Below are 18,982 nucleotides of genomic sequence, written 5' to 3'. Positions count from 1 at the left end.
CAACCCAGACCAACCCTATATATATATATATATATATTTGTTTTCCAAAGAACCTAAGGCCCCTCCCTCCTCTTCTTCTAGTGTTGAAAATAGAAACCCTATTGACTATTGAGCGCCGCATCTCTTCTTCCCTCGCTTTTCTGTGGTTGTTCGCTAAATCTGCCTCTCCTCGCTCGCCTTACAAACTAGCTTGCCTCTCTTGGCCCGCCTCGGCGCCTCACGAACGGCGAACACAAGTTGCCTCACTTGGCCCTCCTCGGCGTCTTACAAACAAGATATGAAGTTGTTTGTTTTGTTTTTAAGTGTTCAGAAATTGAAGCAATCTTTCAAGAATGAACAAGATATGAAATCGTATAATTTATGGTTTATGTTATGTATTTTGATCATTTTATTTTTTAATTTTATTTCACGTGTTTGTATACTACTAAGTGGAGATTTTTGTTGTGCGTTATCTTAAATTTTTATTTGATTTGTACGGGGATCCATAGTTTGGTTACTCAATATTGCATTGTCAATGGATATGTATTTTCAAAGTGTACCGTTTGTCCTTTCAACGAATAAAAAAAATGAAACATAAAAAAATCGGTTGGTCTCGGGTTGACCCCGGAACCGGACCGGACCCAGAGGGTCGGTCCAGTCCTCGGTCCCAAGCTCAATAGAGCCGGTCCTTAGTCCCAAAAATTGGGGACCAACACTGTGCAGGTTGGTCTCGGGATTAGGTGTTGGACTGGCCTAATCCGGACCATACCCACCTCTAGTTTGTCCTTACTCACCTCTAGTTAATGGATATGTATTTTCAAAGTGTACCGTTTGTCCTTTCAAAGAATAAAAAAAATGAAACATAAAAAAATCGATTGGTCTCGGGTTGACCCTGGAACCAGACCGGACCCAGAGGGTCGGTCCAGTCCTCTGTCCCAAGCTCAATAGGGTCGGTCCTCGGTCCCAAAAATTAGGGACCAACACTATGCAGATTGGTCCAAGGGTTAGGTGTTGGACCGGCCTAATCCGGACCATACTCACCTCTAGTTTGGGGTGGAGAGGGAAGGGGAGGACGAGGGTCTGGACCATGGGGTGGGCAAAGAAGAGAGAGTTAAGGACAGTGGCACAAATCGAACCCAAACAAATTTTGTCCAACCAACGCGACAGATCAACCATGAGTAAAGTTACACTCTAATATGAGGCCGAAGACTCACGGGAGACCTCAAATCGGCGTTGTGGATCCACCGTGGCACCAAGCACCGGAGAAATTGAACCACGGAGGAGAAGCTAAGCGATCAACACTAGTTGGCCAAGGGCGAGGGGTGCAGACTCTGAGCGGCCAAGGTCACAAAAGAGAGAGAGACTAGGGTCGGATAAAGGGAGAACCACCTTCAATTGCAGTGCAAAGACAAAAACTTAATGAAAAAATCGGTCCAGTCTAGTTCATTGGAACCGGCATTTGGACCGCCCAAAATCGGTCGATTCGGTGGTTCCCGTTGCACACCAAGATAATGCATTTTTAAGTTTTCAAAAAAGAAAGAATAATAAGGAGGAGAAATCTCTTGCTGACAATCAAAACACGCACGTGGACTCGCGGTGCTCAAGTGCGGGGTTCAACCTCAGAGTCACACGTAAACCAAGCTACGGTCTCACACCCAACATCGATCTGCAATACAATCGCTTTCTTGGGCCTTTTCCTTACGTTCCTGACCGAATCGGGCATCAATCCAAACGAAAAGATGCTTCTCAAGTTGCGAAAATTAACGAGGGATAATAGCGTCAGGTGGCTCCTACAAAATGGAGCGCTCTTCTTCTCCACAAAGCAAGCGAGCATGGCCCCGAAGAGCCCTCACAGTCACAAAGTCCAGGCTCTCTACGACCTCTGCCGAAAGACGTTTCCCCCCTCGGGGACACCGCCTCTCTCTTCTCACTCCGTCCAGAAGCTCTGTTCCCTTTTGGGTACTTTCTTCCTTTCCAATGCTACACCTCTATTCTTGATTCTCTGGTACATCTAGTCCGCAATTCTTGATGTGGATATTTTCGATTCAGTTGATCTTGATTTAGGGTTCTTTTTTGTTTCGTGGGTCGCTTTGAAGGAGGTTGGGGGTGGCCCGGGGGTTGTCCATTCGGGATTAACTATTGTTACATGGATTTTGAATAGAATGGTGCTACTGGTTTGTTACATGGATTTGCATAAACTGCTGGATAGTAAGTTTGAAAGCGTCACGATAGTGGTTAATTGAAAGGAAGGGCAAATAGTATTGTTGTATTTCCGCAACACACATTTTTCCTTTCTTTAGTTACAGAAACTCATTGTGTTTGGTTGGCAAAGGATACCTGCGCTGTTAATGCGAATCAGGAAGATTGTTTGTTGAGCTTGACTGGTGTTGGGAATTAGACTCCATTTTGTGCAAGCAAGGAAAACCACGACTATCAAGTTTCGAAACGTTCTCGATGTTTTTCTGTCTGTTTGGAGGAGGATATTGAGTTTGATTTCGCAGTAGTCGAGGACCAATAATCAGTTCTTATCCACAATCCCGAGGAAACTTATAGGAAAAACACCTGTGAAAGTGTGACATTAGAGAGAAAGAATCTGCGAGTTTCTGGTTTATATCGGGCTTCATCTCTGCTTCTTAATTATGCATACAAAATCTCATTTTTCCATGTTTGGTGATCCCGTTGTAGTGTAATCAACGGTAAATGGATTATTAGTGACAGATTCAATAGGTACTTTGATGTTTTGTTGGATGCTGCAGTGAAAAACTGTTTTGACTCTCCATTTTTCTTAGCACACTAAGGTGCCAATCGGTAAAGCACAATTGAAGTTTGTTAGTGTTGGGCAACACGGTACATGTACTTTCTTCCTAAGCATGGTTATGAACATTGTAGAATTCTTAGTTTTAGATTTTTAATAACTTGAAGTTTCAGAATTGTACTTGAACTGACTTTACAAGTACAAATTTAATTTATTTAACACCTGATAACTGTTAATAGATGTTATTTTGCAGATACAATTGGCCCTGCTGATGTTGGACTTTCTGCGAATGCTTTGGAGGACGATCGTGGGCATGGTTTCTTTGGACTTAATCAATTAGGCAGAGTCCCTCGCTGGGCTCAACCAATAACATATGTGGATATACATGAATGTGAGAGTTTTACGGTAAGATCTGCGATCATCTTAGTTTGTCTTCTGAAATAGATTCTGCTCTTCTTTTAATCTGAATAGACTCTGCTCTTCTTCTTTCAAACCAAATGGCATTTGGGAAAATGAAATCTCTTCATTGATTCTCGCCTAAAAATAGGATAGATTTGTTTGTTCTCATGATTACATGCTTAAACATTTATTATTGTCTTTGCAGATTTGTGTATTCTGTTTTCCTACTTCTGCAGTCATACCTCTTCATGACCATCCAGCCATGACTGTTTTCAGCAAAGTTCTCTACGGCTCTTTGCATGTTAAAGCATATGACTGGGTTGAGCCTGCCCGTATCCTTAATAAAAGGGGACCAGGTTGTTTTGTGCTTTAGTCACTCTAACATGTTTCTTTTTCGTGTTTTTTCCTTTCAAGCATCTGATGAGTGGATTTTTTTGGAGGAAGAGTGGTGGGTGGGGCAGGAAGGAGGGTGCATCAGCAACTTCTAGGAAATTTTGGGAGGAAGTTTTGTCTTAGATCATCACACAGTTCTTTTAGAGATGCCATTCAGCTTGATTCAATAATGCGAATGACCTCAACGAGTGTAATTGTTTAAAATAGGAACTTAATAATCATTGATCTTTTGTTTGTACTTTTTCAGAAAGAAAACTTAATGGACTGGAACTAACTATTTAACATAAAAGTGATCACAAGGATCTTCCTTTATGAGGCTCCATCTCAAGATGCTTGCACCTCCTTGTCATGTCTTAGGCAAAATGGTGCACTTTTCTGTTCATGTCTTTAAATGACAAATTACTAGAACTCAATCATTTCAATAGGGCAGCAATAGAGATTTTACTAGTGAAGCACCCTACCACTGGCCGAAAGAAAAAAAGAATCTACCGAGGAGAACCACAAAATGATTTTTACCGTGTGAAACTAATAATTTTGGTTGTTGAGGAGCCCAATAACTTTGGAGTTGAATAGAGGATAGCTAATGCCGAGACTGTAGTTACCGGGAAATTCTATTGGATGGTCAATTTAAGCCACATATGTAACTTGCTTCTTGCAGTCGGTTCTTAGAGCAGATGGCTGAAATACTTACTACTTGACTCTTTCTTTGGCAGTGAGATTGGCTAAGCTAGCTGTCGATAATGTCCTAACAGCGCCATGCACTACGTCAGTTTTGTACCCAAAAACCGGTGGCAATCTGCATTGTTTTACTGCAATCACGCCTTGTGCAGTGCTGGACATTCTTTCTCCTCCTTACAGTGAAGATGCTGACCGAAGATGTACTTACTACTGCGACTATCCCTATTTCACCTTCGGTAAGTACCTCGTTCTGTGTCCAAGTTTTAAACTCTTTATATTCTGTAGCAGAAACAATATTGGAGATTTATGGTCTTCTTAGTTCTTACCACTAATCTGCAGCAAACGAAGATGGGAAGAGTGATGAGGAGGAAAATTACGCATGGCTTGCTGAGACTGGTACACCAGATGATCTCTACATGCGGCCCGGCAAATATAACGGCCCTGCCATTCAGGTTTAGCTTTATTTAAAAATACTTGTGAAGGAGGCACCTCTAAACAGGTTTCGGATGCGGAAAAAGTTTCATCCTATCATCTAGTGGGTGTGGGAGGGTGTTCAGAGCAGAATGTTGATCCAAGTCGCTTATCTCCGGCTCGTGCCCTTGTGCGTCAACCAATCATGAGCCATGGCGAGCATGCGCAATGTTGTGTACCTCGTACTGTATGAGATAATTATACAGCTCATGAGCAGGTTGATAATTTGACTGGATGACCAACTTTTGCATCCTCAAAGTTAGATTTGTCCTGCCGAATTCACTCAAAGTTAGATTTGTCCTGCCGAATTCACCGAACACTATGGTTCCTGGACTGGGTTAAAAAATTTGAGGTTGCCTTTGATCTGGAGCAATTGCATCACGATGCTCCAACTGATCCTCTGAAGGAAGGTGTGAACATTCTCTAATTTATTTAGTCAGTTTTCTCTTGTACAATGCCATAGGTTGTGTTCCTCATAAAGCTCTAGCTGGTATTTCTGACAGCTTAGTGCATATGAGGTAGTTGAGTGTGTTCAGATGTTAATTATCGCCCTCCAATAAAGAACCCCGGGAAAGGTTCATGCAAACAAGCAATTAGAATAACGCCTTGGCTCAAGAAAAGGGCATTCAAATGTTGCAACAGTTAGTATTTCATGTTTGGAACCAGCTGATGGTCACTCCAATTTCATATAAAACCAAATACAAAACCACGAGGTTTGTTCGAGGACAAAGATTATTCCAATAGAAACTCAAGGTGATTCGTCTCCACTCTGAGCTCTTGATAACAAGCATGCTGATTGAATCCGCCAAAACTTCTCTAAATGTAGCTGCAACTTGACTTAGACTCTGGAGCTCATCAATTTCTGATGACTGCAAATTTTGGTACGGTGCCACGTTATTACGAGTATGAAAGGTAGAATACAAGGTCATCTCTAGGGTGATCTGAAAGCTTCGCCTGCGTAACGAACGTTTCCAAGTTCCTCTTCAATGCGTAAGAGCTGCAATGATCAGCAACCGCAGTTGTACATGAGCATTTTCAAACACGGCTCAGATGAAAATAAACATAATAGACAGGCTGCTGCGGATGTGCAGTGCAGAAGCACCTATACCACTTTGAAATATTGTTACGTCCTAAGAAGTTCTAGTATAAGTTTAAGGCAACCCAAAGTACTTATCGTTAATAAATCTGAATCTACTTTGACTAAGGCAATAGATATATCAAGCAGAGAGAGAGAGAGAGAGAGAGAGACCAAAAATGTCTATAAAATTAAGAGTGACACTCAGTTACCTGGTTATACTTTGCCAACCGCTCACTTCTGCAAGGAGCTCCTGTCTTGATCTAAAAACGAAACATGAAACATCTTGTGTTAGTTCCGTGGTATCGGAAAAGATTCATGGCAAGTGGTGGATATTAAATTGAACCTGTCCGCTAGCCAAACCCACGGATAGATCAGCAATAAAGTTGTCCTCGGTTTCACCACTGCGGTGGCTGACCATTACACCCCAACCTGCAGCTTTCGAGTCAAGCGCGGCTTGAATGGATTCAGTCACTGTGCCGATTTGGTTTACCTGCAACAAGGTTATCCAAATGACAAAAAAAACATCATCAGGGTAATGAATTTACCCATAAGATCATATCAGCTATTTCAAATTGGTAATGAAAGGTGAAGTGGTAACCAGAGTCACAAAGGGAGGACCAAGTGACCAATCAACACTAGAATCCCCATATCACTTCTTACAAGGCTATAGGTATAGTCTATACCAGTCATAGGAATAGATTGCAAATTCTCTTCAATGAACAAACTGCCATTTTGCTCTCAAGAAATATCTAAGTAATTAAATGAATACCATATCATCATAAAATTTAGGATGTGCTCTTCTTGGAAAAAGTTTGGAACCAAAATTAGTTATTTATATTCTAAGCTCATATAGTTCTATATCCTTTTTCCTCTTATCAGGTCCTATATGGCTGTTTCCAATACTCCACGATGCATGATGGTTTACAAGTCGAATAAAGGAAATGCAAATCTAGAATCACAAGGGTATCTGATTCGTTCATTAAATTTTTAGCAGGGAGGCTACCAAACACATTGTAAAACAGATACAATTTGAAAGTAAAGAATCAATAAGGCATGGGCCATAGGAAGAAGAGGGTCAGGCAGAAATTGACAAAGCTCAGTCATAACTCAAAGCATGGGGAAAAAATTGGTTGGATGATTTGGAACTAGAGGCTACCTTCAAAAGTAAAGCATTGCAAGCCTTCTTGCCAATAGCTTCAGCTATTCTCTTTGGATTAGTAACCAACAAGTCATCTCCCACAAGTTGAATATCAACTGAAGACTGAAGAGATGCCCATGAGCTCCAGTCATCTTGGTCGAATGGATCTTCAATGGAAGCAATAGGGAAATTTTTGACAAAATCCTTGTAGAGATCACAAAGGCTCTGCGCTGAGAGCACGTGAGCCCCGTCATTTGGTTGTTTCTTGAAATTTAGGTCATATCTCCGATCCTTCAAGAAGAACTCAGAAGCCGCAACATCCATCCCTATTTTGATCTGCACCATTATTTTGTTTCCATGAATACCATTAACCAAGTTTCTACAATGAAGGATCCCTAAAGATTAGGATAATAAGGGACTCCTAGACCAGTAGCTGCATGTACCTTCCCTGTGTACCCAGCCTTCTCAATTGCATCCGTGAGGAGAACCAGTCCCTCCCTATTATCCTGAACATTGGGAGCAAACCCACCTTCATCTCCAACATTACATGCATCCTGTCCATATTTGGCCTTAATGATCCCTTTTAGAACATGATAAACTGTTCAATCCAAAAATCAAGGAAAAGATGAGAGCATGTTCGAAATTTGAAACAGCAAGAAGAAAGAAAAGGATTTAGAACATCATGCTTAAGCCAACTGATGCAAATAGCAGCTTGCTGACCTTCACTACCCATGCGTAGTGCCTCGGCAAATGAGGTCGCACCCACAGGTAAGATCATAAATTCTTGCATAGCCAGATTATTCCCCGCATGACTGCCTCCATTTATCACATTAAATGCCGGTACCGGCATGACAAGTTCCTTTGTTCCGGAGATCTCCTGTATATGCTTGTACAGGGGCACTCCTTTTGCTCCTGCACCTGCTCTGCACACGCTAAGAGACACTCCCAATATAGCGTTGGCCCCCATAGTCGACTTGTTTGGAGTACCGTCAATTTCTAGCATAATAGCATCTACATCAGCTTGATTCCTGTTGAACATCACATGCCATGAACATGAGCATGGATTAAAAGGAGGATTGCTTTAAAAGGAAAATGACCACGAACACAACATGAAGACTGATCTAACAGAAGTAGTACATTGCCGCTGAACGGGCACAGTAATGTTTGCATGACTGTGAATATTTAGTTGGGATGTATTCCAAAATCGTATATGAAAAAAAAAGACTCCCAATAGACTGTTCAAGCAAAAAATTTAATTTATAAACTCGAACCATCTGAACTTGCAAATTCTAATTTTCCAAGTAATCCAGATACCACTGATCTCTATATCTTTCTCCCCTCATTTCATAAAGCACACTAGCAAACAAATGTTGCTTCTTTAAAAGTCAATCCTTTCATGCTCATTAAAATTCACTTTTGAGTATGGGACCGTGGCTCTAATACCACTTGCTAAATGCAGACGTGTGGCTCTGATAACACTTGCTGAGTACGGAAATGTGGTGACACAAGAAAATTGTATCAGGTAACTCGAGACACACCAAAATACGGTACAAGTATAACACTTTATTAAACTATTGTCTCATACAACTTGCACAAACACACTATACGTGAATAGCCAGAGACCACAGCTCGCTGTTGCAAAACTTATTTTCTCACACGACACACAAAACTCTTATGAACAAACAGGCCCATACAAACACACACTCTCAACTCGAATGCTTCACTGAATGCCTTATTTATAAGCACATAAGGAAAATGTGCAGATGAAAATCTTGAACAAAAAGTTGACAACCGTCACTTTTCTTCTTCAAAGATTCTGATGGCAACTAGTAACCGCTAATGGCCTTTGTCTCTTATAGCTTTAGGTACCACTCTTTGTTTATAGTGGATGGTAAGCTCACTATTTTGTCATGGAGTATTGAATGCTTCTTCTAGCAGGTGTTGAATTTCAAACATTCACAAACCCCTCTCATCAAGAAGCAACCAACTCCACATCTAAATACCCAGAAACAAAAGTGCCCTCCAATCAACTTCATTCCACATCATATAACTTCACAAACTATTAACATCAGAAAACAAACAGCACAGACATTGATCAGTGATCACCAGCAGTTTACCTGACATCAACTCCAACGAGCTTCGGACCAAGAACCTCGTTAATGTTCCGGACCGCACTGAGCACGCCTTTACCTCCGTACACGCTCTTGTCCCCATCCCTCAGCTCCAGCGCCTCGTAAATCCCGGTGGACGCCCCGCTGGGCACCGCGGATCGGTACAGATCGTCGGTGACCAGGTCAACCTCCACCGTCGGGTTCCCCCTGCTGTCGACGATCTGCCTCGCCCTCACCGACTTCACCCTGCACTCCTTTGCCGCCTTAGCCGCCGCCGCCGCCGCCGTCGCCGCCGGGGCGGCGGAGCACTTGACCCGGAGGGCCCCCAGGGACTTCTTGGCCCTCGGGATCGCCGCGGCGGCGGAAAGGTGGGAACTTTGGAGCGGCCTGGAGGAGATGAAGGGTCTCTCCAAGAGGGTATTCGCGGCGGTGGCGCGGGAGGCCGGGGCCGACGCCATTGCTGGGTTCTAGAGAGAGAGGGTCAAAGGGTCAAGGGATGATGATGGGTGGTGTGTGACTGTGTTGCTTGCTTGCAGAGAGAGAGATGGAAAGTGAGGGAGGGTGTTGGTGTATATAGAAGGGAGGGAGGGAGGGAAAGAGTGGGAAAGTCCGCTGGTGGAGGAGGGCGGGGGGCGGCGAAACCAAAGCTGAAGGTGGCAAGAAAGTTTGGCTTTTGGTGGTGGTTGGAGAGGCACAAGACGTTGAACGACTCGAAGTTGAGTGAGGAGGCGTTTTCTGCGGAGTCGAGAGTTTGTGTTAGGTGTCATCGTGCGGATGCTGGCTTCGTTTGTTGTTTGGTCGTGTGGGGCCGGCAAACTGTATTTTAAGAATGTGGGTCCAATAATATAAAATGTGAAACTAAGAGTTTGTTTACTCGAAGGAAAATTGTATTTGATTTTCCAACTTTTTGGTATTTGAATGACTGAAAATTAATCTATCAACAAAAAACGTTTTTCATAAATTAAAAACAACAAACTTAAAATTGAGAGAAAACGACTTCCTTTCTAATAAGAAGGAAAACGCATTTTCTAAATCACCAAATAAATGAAAATTAAGGGTCCATTTGTTTCGCGAAAAACAGTTTTTGAGACAACATTTTCCTCATTTTCCAGCATTTAGTATGCATAGGAAAATGAGTCAGCGGAAAATATTTTCCTAATCAACAGAAAAGATTTTACTATCAAAGCTTAAATTCAGGAAAATGATTTCATTTTTGAAAGAGTTAGAAAATGTTTTCTTAAATATGACTAAACTCTAAACTTGGGCACAGAAACCTCTTCTTAGGTCACTAGGTCTCCGCGACCAGACCCAAGTCCATCAAGGTGTGACTCGGGACCTCGATGTCTTGGGCCTAATCCCCCGTCACCCATGCCCAAGTCCATCAAGGTCGGGCCCAAACCATTGATGCCCATACCTAATGCTCCGGCACCCAAACTCGAGTCCATAAAAGACTGCGTTCTAGTCCTCGACTCTCGACCTCTAGTCCCCGACCCTCGACCTCTAGTTCCAACCCTCAGGCCCGAGTCCACAAAGGTCATGCGCAAGTCCTCAGCACTCGGGCTTGGGTTTTTAGTTAATAAAATATTTGTTATTATATAAATATTTTTTTTTAAAAAATGAATTTTTAATTGTTTTTTATATTTTAAAAATCGATTTTTTATTATTTTCATTTTTTATTTTCTTTCTTTCTCTTTTCTTTTCTCTTTTTTTTTTCTTTTCTTCCTTTATCTTTTTCTTCTTCCTCGACCAGTCACTAGCCACAGCGATGAACGGCGAGCTCGGGCCTCGCTAGATTGGGCAAGCTTGCAGCCTTCGACAATACCATTAACAAGCTTGCGGCCTATGGTGATGAACCTCGAGCTTACCGGCCTTGGGCAAAGCTTGCATTTGCCAGTGGCCCGTCGCCAGTCCCATTACCGTGGCCAACGACTAGCCAAGGAAGAAGAAAAAGAATAAATATATTTAAAATTAAAAATAATTAAATACGAATCTTTTGATAATTTTCCCCATCATATTTTTCTTACCAAACGACCGAAAATACTTTCCAGGTTTTTTTTAGGTTTTAGCTAAACATTGAAAAATAAAGTGTAGTTTCTAGAAATTGTACATTTTCCGCAAAACAAATGGACCTTGACTGTTTTTCTTGACAATGATCTTCATAGAAAATATTTTCTTTTATTATGCAGTTTTAATTAATCAAACTCACCCTAAGTTGAAAAAAGGAAAAGAGGAAAAAGCTTTGATAGTTAATAGTCAATGTGATTTGGGCTAGAAAATTGACTGGTGTAATTTTAGTTATTAAAATGTTTAAACGTGATTATAAAATGCTATTATTGTAATTGAATGTGATGTATCACTTTGCATTGGTTTCAAGGTTTTTTATTGGGTTAATATCAAACTGGTACCTCTATAACACATTTACTCTAAACTAATTTTTTTTTTTGATGACCCGGGAACCGCCGTACAGCCGACAGCCGGCGACATAAACCCGGGGTGACGCTAGCGCAGGACCCACCACCACGGCGCCACACTTAAGAATCCCTAACGACTCTAAACTAATTTTCATCTTGCAAAAAATTCACGATCGGTACTTCGTGACATATTTATTCCAAACTATGCTTCGTCTCACAAAAAAACTTAAACCGATACCCATGACACATTTACCCCAAATTTACCATTCGCGTCAGCCCACGTGGCAAACAACCAAATGAATCTGACTTCCCGGGAATGACAGATCGGATGTGGAAAGTCCACATGTCTTGACACGTGTTTATTTTAACAAAGGTAGATTTGAATTAGGGTTATTAATTTGAATTTTTTTGTGGGACGAAAATTAGTTTGGAACAAATATATCATATATCATCAATTTGAGATTTTTTGTGAGATAAAATTTAATTTTGAATAAATATATCATGTTGGATCAGTTTGGAATTTTTAATGATATTAATCATTCTTTTTTCCGGAACGTGTGAGGAATACCCAATGCCTTAACTTTATTATTTATTTTTATTTTCGGGTTTTCCCCTCTAATAAAAAAGAATTCGGTCAAGACTGGAATATTAAGGCATGCGTAGCTGATGTAAGTCTTACATAATTTTCCTCTCTTTTTTTTCCCATTTGACATTATCAAATGACTGCAAAGAAATGATCAATACCAAGCCAGTGCTAGCGCATGCTTCTTCTTCGTCTCCCACTTTACTAATACTGGCATCTTATTTAATTGTATACTGAGATTAGACTACGAGTTATTGTTATGTACCGATCATCTTTGACTTAGACCACGTTTATTTCGCGAGAAAATACGTTATTAATAAAAAAAAGTTTTGCATTGACGTTATTAACTCTAACGCAATCGAGCTTCGATAAAATCAAGCTCAGTTTTCGAATTCTTTTTTTTAATAAACTCGACTCGAACCCACTAAGTTGGGCAATCAATGTTACTCGAAACTCGAAGTAAAATTAAACTCGAGTTCAAATTCTAAAAGATACACTATAATCGAATAGTTAATAACTTTATCAATTTATTTATCGTCACAAATTAATACATATAATTAAATTCGAGCTCAAGCTTGAGGTCTGGGAGAGTTTTGGGGGCTTTATTCGGTCCTCGCCATGTCAGAATTTCTAAATTTCTTCCATCGCAGAGACTCAATTCAAAATTTCTAAAATGGGCTTTAACTATTTTTTTTTCTTTTTTGACCAGAAATAATGCCTCGTTGTTTAAAAATTTTAAATGAACCAGATAAAACATTTTTTTGGGTTGTGTCACGACATGTTGGATTTTAAATTTTAATGAACTAGATAACAACAAGCTAGGATAACCGTGATGAGTTTAATTACTTCTTAGAATATTACCTCATCAACAGACCTCTCGCAAGCATCGTGGAGTTTAATGGTCAAATAGATATCACCGAGTGACCAAAAAAATAAATAAATAGATATCACTGATTTTTTGGGGTAGTTCATGAAATCTAAAAGTTCACTTCAATTTAGCAGCTCCTAGGGATGAACATTGGGTCAGGTTTAATATGGAAATCGAATCGAACTAGCCCGGATTGACCTATTTAAGGTAGATTCTTGGAGATTCAGTTCCCGATACCAAGGCCAGAACAGCTAATTCTATCCGAGAACTCGTACAACCAATACTTAACCAAATTTCAACCGATTTGAAGTTTCTTTGAGGATTTCTTTTTTGCACCCATCCAGAATTGAATTGTCGTTTTTCAACATGAACGAACAACAACACAATCAATTAATCAACAAATATTTTTGTAACGAATGGGCGGAACTTTTATACTTTATTATAAGAATTTGGCTTCTTACTCGAAACATAAATTGGGCCGATTTTCGGATAGAACTGGGGTCCATACCAAAACCAACCAGTTCAGAACCCGCAGTTCAAAAAGCAATCCATTAAGTTCTCGATTCCGAGGGTTACTTGACCCTCTAGGGCAGAAATCGACCCACCCTAATATCAATCAACGCAATAATTGGATGTACAAAATTTTTTTTCCTCTTTTTTGCGATATCTTAGACCTCTCTAGGAGCTCGTTGTGCCAAGGAATTTCTCACCAAATAAATCCTGACAATCCGATTGCGCTTTGTCTAAGCATTAATACATAAGAAAACAAAAACAAACACTCCTTGTCTTGTCCTCCTATATAAGTCAACAAGTCAAACATCCATGCAAGGGATTGTCCCACGACGTGCTCTTCGGAGACCCCACCTCCCCGACACGTCAGCATGTTGCGATACAACAGCGACACCGCAAGTCGTGATCTCGTACATCCAAAGAATGCATTGCCCAAATTTATTTTACGCGACCAACGTCATGGTGCCCGTTGATCACATAAACTTCACTGCGATATCTGCATAATCAACGGCTATGATTACGATACTACGGGAACGAAGTCCCACCCAACACCTCCTTTCCCGTGCAAGAACTCCCAGAACCAACCCCCACGTGTCCCGCGGGCCCCCACCACTTCCACCTCAAGCCCATTCACACCGCGACACGTGGCGGGAAGTTTCCGCACGATCAAAGGCTCCTCCTCCATGCACGCGTTCGCGAAAAAACAGTAACCGGAAAAGGTTCTCCTACTCCTACACGAACTCTTCTTCTTCATCCCTTTTCGATTCCAATCTCTCTCTTCCATCACCGTCACTCTGCACACACCGAGAAGAAACTTAAACCCCAGATCCCCTCAAGAATTCCACATCCATCGCTCGCTTGCGGTAGAAGTTCTGTGATCCCGCGGAAAGATGGTTCGTGCCAGCAACTTCGCCGTCGGGCTCCTGAACGTCCTCGTCGTCCTCGTCTCTCTCGCCGCCGTCGGTGCCTCCGTGTACTTCCGCGTCCACGGGAGCCCCACCCCCTGCCAGAAGTCCCTCCAGGACCCGCTCCTCGTCGCCGGCCTGGCCCTGCTCGCCGTCTCCCTCATGGCGGTCGTGGGCGCGTGCTGCGGCGTGAACTGGCTGCTGCGGCTCTACCTGGCGCTCATGCTCGTGCTCATTGTCGCCCTCGTCGCGCTAGCCGCGTTCCTGTTCCTGGTGACGAACAAGGGCGCGGGCAAGGCGGTGTCCGGGCGGGGTTACAAGGAGTACAGGCTAGGGGACTACTCGCACTGGCTGCAGAACCACGTGGCGAGCGGGAAGCGGTGGGAGGAGATCAGGAGTTGCCTGGCTGAGGGGAACGTCTGCCGGAGCCTCGCGGTGGACGGCGCCGGCAGGGAGGCGGCGCAGTTCTTCAAGATGAATTGGTCCCCCATCCAGGTGATGTTGATTGAGTTTTTGTCGGGCACGTTGCTCATGTTTATTTCTAATATCTTTGGTGTGTTCATTGAAAAAATTAAGGTTGTTCCGTATATTACGGATCTAAATACGAAAGTTCTTTCCGTTTAATCAAAACTTAATGAAGTAATTAAAGGAGCAATGTTTGAGTAATTGTGGTTTAAATTAGAGTAGCAGTTATCAGAGTTCATCAAGAGATAAGATGTATTCCAGTATCCTAATTTCTTCAAATTTACAAATTATCTAGTGTTAATCACGAAGATCTTTATGTTCTTGACACACGATAAAGATGATTGAGTGTTTTTTTTGTTTGGTTTTTTGCGTAATTTGTTCAGTCGGGTTGCTGCAAACCTCCGAGCGACTGCGGGTTCGAGTTCAAGAACGCGACCTACTGGACGCTGAGCCCGGGGTCGTCGGGCGCGGCCGACGGCGACTGCAGCAAGTGGAGCAACGACCCGAAGACCCTGTGCTACAACTGCAACTCGTGCAAGGCCGGGTTCTTGGCCAGCATCAAGCGGCAGTGGAGGGTGCTGCTCGTGTTCAACATCTGCGTCGTCGTCATCGTCCTCTTCGTCTACAGCGTCGGGTGCTGCGCCGCCAAGAACAACCGGTCGGACGTCTATAAACACCATCGTTGTGGATGTTGTTAGACGATTCAGACGGGGGTGTACATTCACTTTGTTCCTAGATAGGAAGACTTGATACTTAGCACATTCGTAGGTTCCGATGTTGTGGATTTCATTGCTCAGGAAAGAACTTCTTGTTGGGGTTGTTTTTTTAGGTGCATTTTGATATATTTTGATTCTCTAGTTGTTGCATCGGACATGTATCATTCGATTAGTGATTTGCTAATTCAATGACACACCATATCGAATGTTTAATCTCTTTCACAATATCCTATTTTACTACACAATTATTCGCTAACAAAACATTGTTAACTAATCTCGATTTGTTACGTCGTCGATCGGACTAAATGCGCAAATGCGGGAAAATTACCAAAAAAGTCAAACCTTTTGCAGTTGTGCCAATTTAGTCCTAAACCTTTTTTTTGGCCAATTCAGTCCTAAACTTTTCGCAATTCAGCCAATTCAGTCCTTTTGGCCGGCCGGAGCTGACGTGGATGTCGGCCGGCGCTGACGTGGACGCCGGCCGGTGACGTGACAATATTTTAATTTTTTTTCGAATTTTTTTTTCCTTTCTCTTTTTTTTTTTCTTTTCCTTCTTCCCCCTGGCCAATCCGGTCAGGGGGAAGCTCGCCGGCGAGGTCCACTGGGGAGGCTTGCCGTCGCCGGGCAAGGCGAGGCGACCTCGCCCAGCCTCGCCACTGCTGTGCGACGGCGAGGGCGGAGCTCGCCATGGCCGGGCGAGCTCGCGCCCTCGCCGCCGGGCGAGCTCCGCGTCGCCCGGCTCGCCCGGCGGCGGCGAGGGCGTAGCTCGCCCGGCCATGGCGAGCTCCGCCCTCGCCGGTCCTCGCCAGTGCCGACGAGGGCAAGCCTCGCCGTCGCACAGCCACGGCGAGGCTCGACCTCGCCAGATCTGGGCGAGGTCGCCCTCGCCGGCCGCTCGCCATGGCCGGGCGAGCTCGACCTAGCAGATCTGGGCGAGGTCGCCGTCGCCGGCCGCTCGCCATGGCCGGGCGAGGGAGACCTCGCCCAGATCTGGCGAGGTCGAGCCTCGCCGTGGTGTGCGACGGCGAGGCTCGCCCTCGTCGGCACTAGCGAGGCTCGCCCTCGTCGGCAGCCGGCGAGGACCGGCGAGGCTCGCCCTCGTTGGCACCGGGCGAGGACCGGCGAGGGCGGAGCTCGCCATGGCCGGGCGAGCTCGCCTCGCCGCACTGGGCGATGCTCTCGGCGGCGAGGGCGAGCTCGTCCGGCCATGGCGAGCTCCGCCTCGCCGTCGCACGCCCGTGGCGAGGCCGGGCGAGGTCGCCTCGCCTTGCCGGCGACGGCGAGCCTCCCAGGTGGACCTCGCCGGCGAGCTTCCCCCTGGCCGGACTGGCCAGGGGGAAGAAGGAAAAGAAAAAAAAAAAAAAGAGAGAAAGAAAAAAAATTTTGAAAAAAATATTAAAATATTGCCACATCACCAGCCGGCGCCGGCCGGCGTCCACGTCAGCGCCGGCCGGCGTCCACGTTAGCTCCGGCCGGCTAAAAGGACTGAATTGGCTGAATTGCAAAAGGTTTAGGACTGAATTGGCAAAAAAAAAAAAATTAGGACTGAATTGGCACAACTACAAAAGGTTTAGGACTTTTTTGGTAATTTTCCCGCGCAAATGCTAATGATGTTGTTTGGTGAAGTAATTCGACTATTTCCAGTCGAGCTTTAGTGTATTGTCTTATTTAACGTGATCAATGAGATAGATTAATCTCCTTAGATCGAACAGATATCGAGTATTGAGGTTAAATAATATTGTGGATCGATGAGTGCATCCAATTGCACATAGTGGTTAATTATGATATGTCTTACTATACATTACTTATGAATTGTGACATGTCGCGGTATATATAAATGACTCGTGAATCGTGATATAAGCTTGTGTATCGAAGCGAATGACGCCTTGATCTTTTGATATATGCAGAGCCCTGGCCATGACCTTGGCATCGATTCTATGTGCCGCTCCTACGAATGAGGTCGTTATATGACTTTTAAGTGAGCGAACGGGGCCTCGTGCTAAGTGACAGTATTTCGGTCCTTTATATGGACACCTATTGATTACTGAGTACCTGCGAGCATGCCATGTGCATGAGTGCCGCTATTTTGAGTTATGTCCCGCTTTAGAGATGAGTCTCTGGCCAGATGACAGTGGAGTAGATCGACTCGAGTTTATGTCATTTGAGCACCCTAGATTGCCTATAGCATTCATGTTAAAAAATGTTCCGTTCATATGTTTGATACATGCGGCTTGTGTCCGATCGTAAAAAATTACATCAATTAACATTTTCTTTCATACCTTGAGATTTCATTTACCAGGCTAATGTTGCATACCCCTTTTAACATTTTCAGATTAGCAAGCTGGTATCGACATCTACCCTTTGAGGAGTTAATTTACATGCGTTGGCCACGTAACTTGAACTTCAACTCTATGATTGCTAAGTTTAATAGTTTATCTATAGAAATCAAAAGAAAAAAAAAAGATTATTGGGCCAAATCATTGGGCCTTTAAGCACGAAATTCGCTAACAATGGGCCCACAGAAGCTCCGGCCCTGAATGCTTCATCAAGTTCAAGATCCGAGCACATTGTTTTGGAGCAATTAAATTGAAATTATCTCTCTTAATAATATACGTGACGGAAATTATAGGATTCACGATACGGATGTATATTATCGTAGTTTTCCTCAAATACGTAAAAAAAAGTTCGGAGTTACTATAGTACAATCAAAAGATGATGTTTTTATAGTAAAATCATGATTTTACGTCATTCGTATAATATATAAATAAGAAAATCTTACATATTGTAACGAGACTGTTTAAATTACAAGATTTCATAGAGATATTATCACACGTGATAGGTAAATTTTCTCGGTCATCCGTGCTATCTAATGAGAAATAACGAGTATATTATACTTACACATCTTTAATATATAAATGATTCTTAACATGTTGCATCATTGGTTGACATAAGAAAATACATGAAACAAGTTCAAAACCCAAGCATTTTTACCCGAGTATAACGCGGTACGTGCTTTATACGAGTATATAACTCAGTTCACTACGAAATAACGTATATTTTTCCCTAAGTTCAACAAACATGCGGGAGTCAGAAGTTTCATTGAAACGTGCAGACGTGTACTTAACGTAAAAATACGAGTATTTTACTAACGGTAACTCATTTCATTGTTAACTAAGGCTGCGAATGGTAACCATTCTGTTTTTCTATTTCTGTTCAAGAAATAGGTTTGGAACAGAAATCTGTTTGGTAACGAAATTCCAATTTCTATTTTTGGAACAAATTTTTGTTCCAGAAATAGGTTTGGAACAGAAATCAGAAGTTAAAATTTTTAGCTTCTCTATTTCTGGAACAGAAATGAGAAACAAAGTTTTTTTGTTCTTCTCATCACTTTCCCTTGCTACTAGCCGGTCGCTCACCCGCCGCCCATCGCCGGCCGCCGCCGCCCACCGACCGCCGCTACCCGTCGCTGGTCGCCGCCGCCGGCCACCATCTCCTGCCGCCGCCTACCCTCCTTCCCCTACC

At 43.1% G+C, this 18,982-nt stretch overlaps 3 protein-coding genes across 3 annotated transcripts; 2 read left to right on the top strand and 1 right to left on the bottom strand.

The window, feature by feature from the left end:
- Positions 1 to 1,639: 1,639 nt before the first annotated feature.
- LOC115676677 (plant cysteine oxidase 3) lies at positions 1,640 to 4,933 on the top strand. The gene is made up of 5 exons (XM_030599638.2): positions 1,640 to 1,938; positions 2,988 to 3,139; positions 3,339 to 3,489; positions 4,240 to 4,440; positions 4,544 to 4,933. Exons 1-5 carry the CDS (start codon positions 1,719 to 1,721, stop codon positions 4,660 to 4,662), a joined length of 843 nt encoding a protein of 280 aa, XP_030455498.1. The 5' UTR covers positions 1,640 to 1,718; the 3' UTR covers positions 4,663 to 4,933.
- A 363-nt stretch (positions 4,934 to 5,296) lies between these two features.
- On the bottom strand, positions 5,297 to 9,716 carry LOC115676674 (enolase 1, chloroplastic). Its single transcript, XM_030599636.2, has 7 exons — positions 9,009 to 9,716; positions 7,612 to 7,919; positions 7,335 to 7,489; positions 6,910 to 7,227; positions 6,097 to 6,243; positions 5,963 to 6,013; positions 5,297 to 5,672 (listed from the first exon to the last, which is right to left on the bottom strand). Exons 1-7 carry the CDS (start codon positions 9,458 to 9,460, stop codon positions 5,607 to 5,609), a joined length of 1,497 nt encoding a protein of 498 aa, XP_030455496.1. The 5' UTR covers positions 9,461 to 9,716; the 3' UTR covers positions 5,297 to 5,606.
- Positions 9,717 to 14,076: 4,360 nt separating this feature from the next.
- LOC115676676 (tetraspanin-11) lies at positions 14,077 to 15,575 on the top strand. The gene is made up of 2 exons (XM_030599637.2): positions 14,077 to 14,774; positions 15,128 to 15,575. The coding sequence occupies exons 1-2, from the start codon at positions 14,265 to 14,267 to the stop codon at positions 15,440 to 15,442; spliced, it is 825 nt and encodes a 274-aa protein (XP_030455497.2). The 5' UTR covers positions 14,077 to 14,264; the 3' UTR covers positions 15,443 to 15,575.
- Positions 15,576 to 18,982: the final 3,407 nt, after the last annotated feature.

This window comes from Syzygium oleosum, unplaced genomic scaffold (genome assembly GCF_021117445.2).
Source record: "Syzygium oleosum isolate NSW1041296 unplaced genomic scaffold, Sole_v2.1 Sole_v2.17, whole genome shotgun sequence".
NCBI lineage: Eukaryota > Viridiplantae > Streptophyta > Magnoliopsida > Myrtales > Myrtaceae > Syzygium > Syzygium oleosum.
Note: the sequence above shows the minus strand (reverse complement) of the source record. Positions and strands in the feature narration are given on the sequence as shown.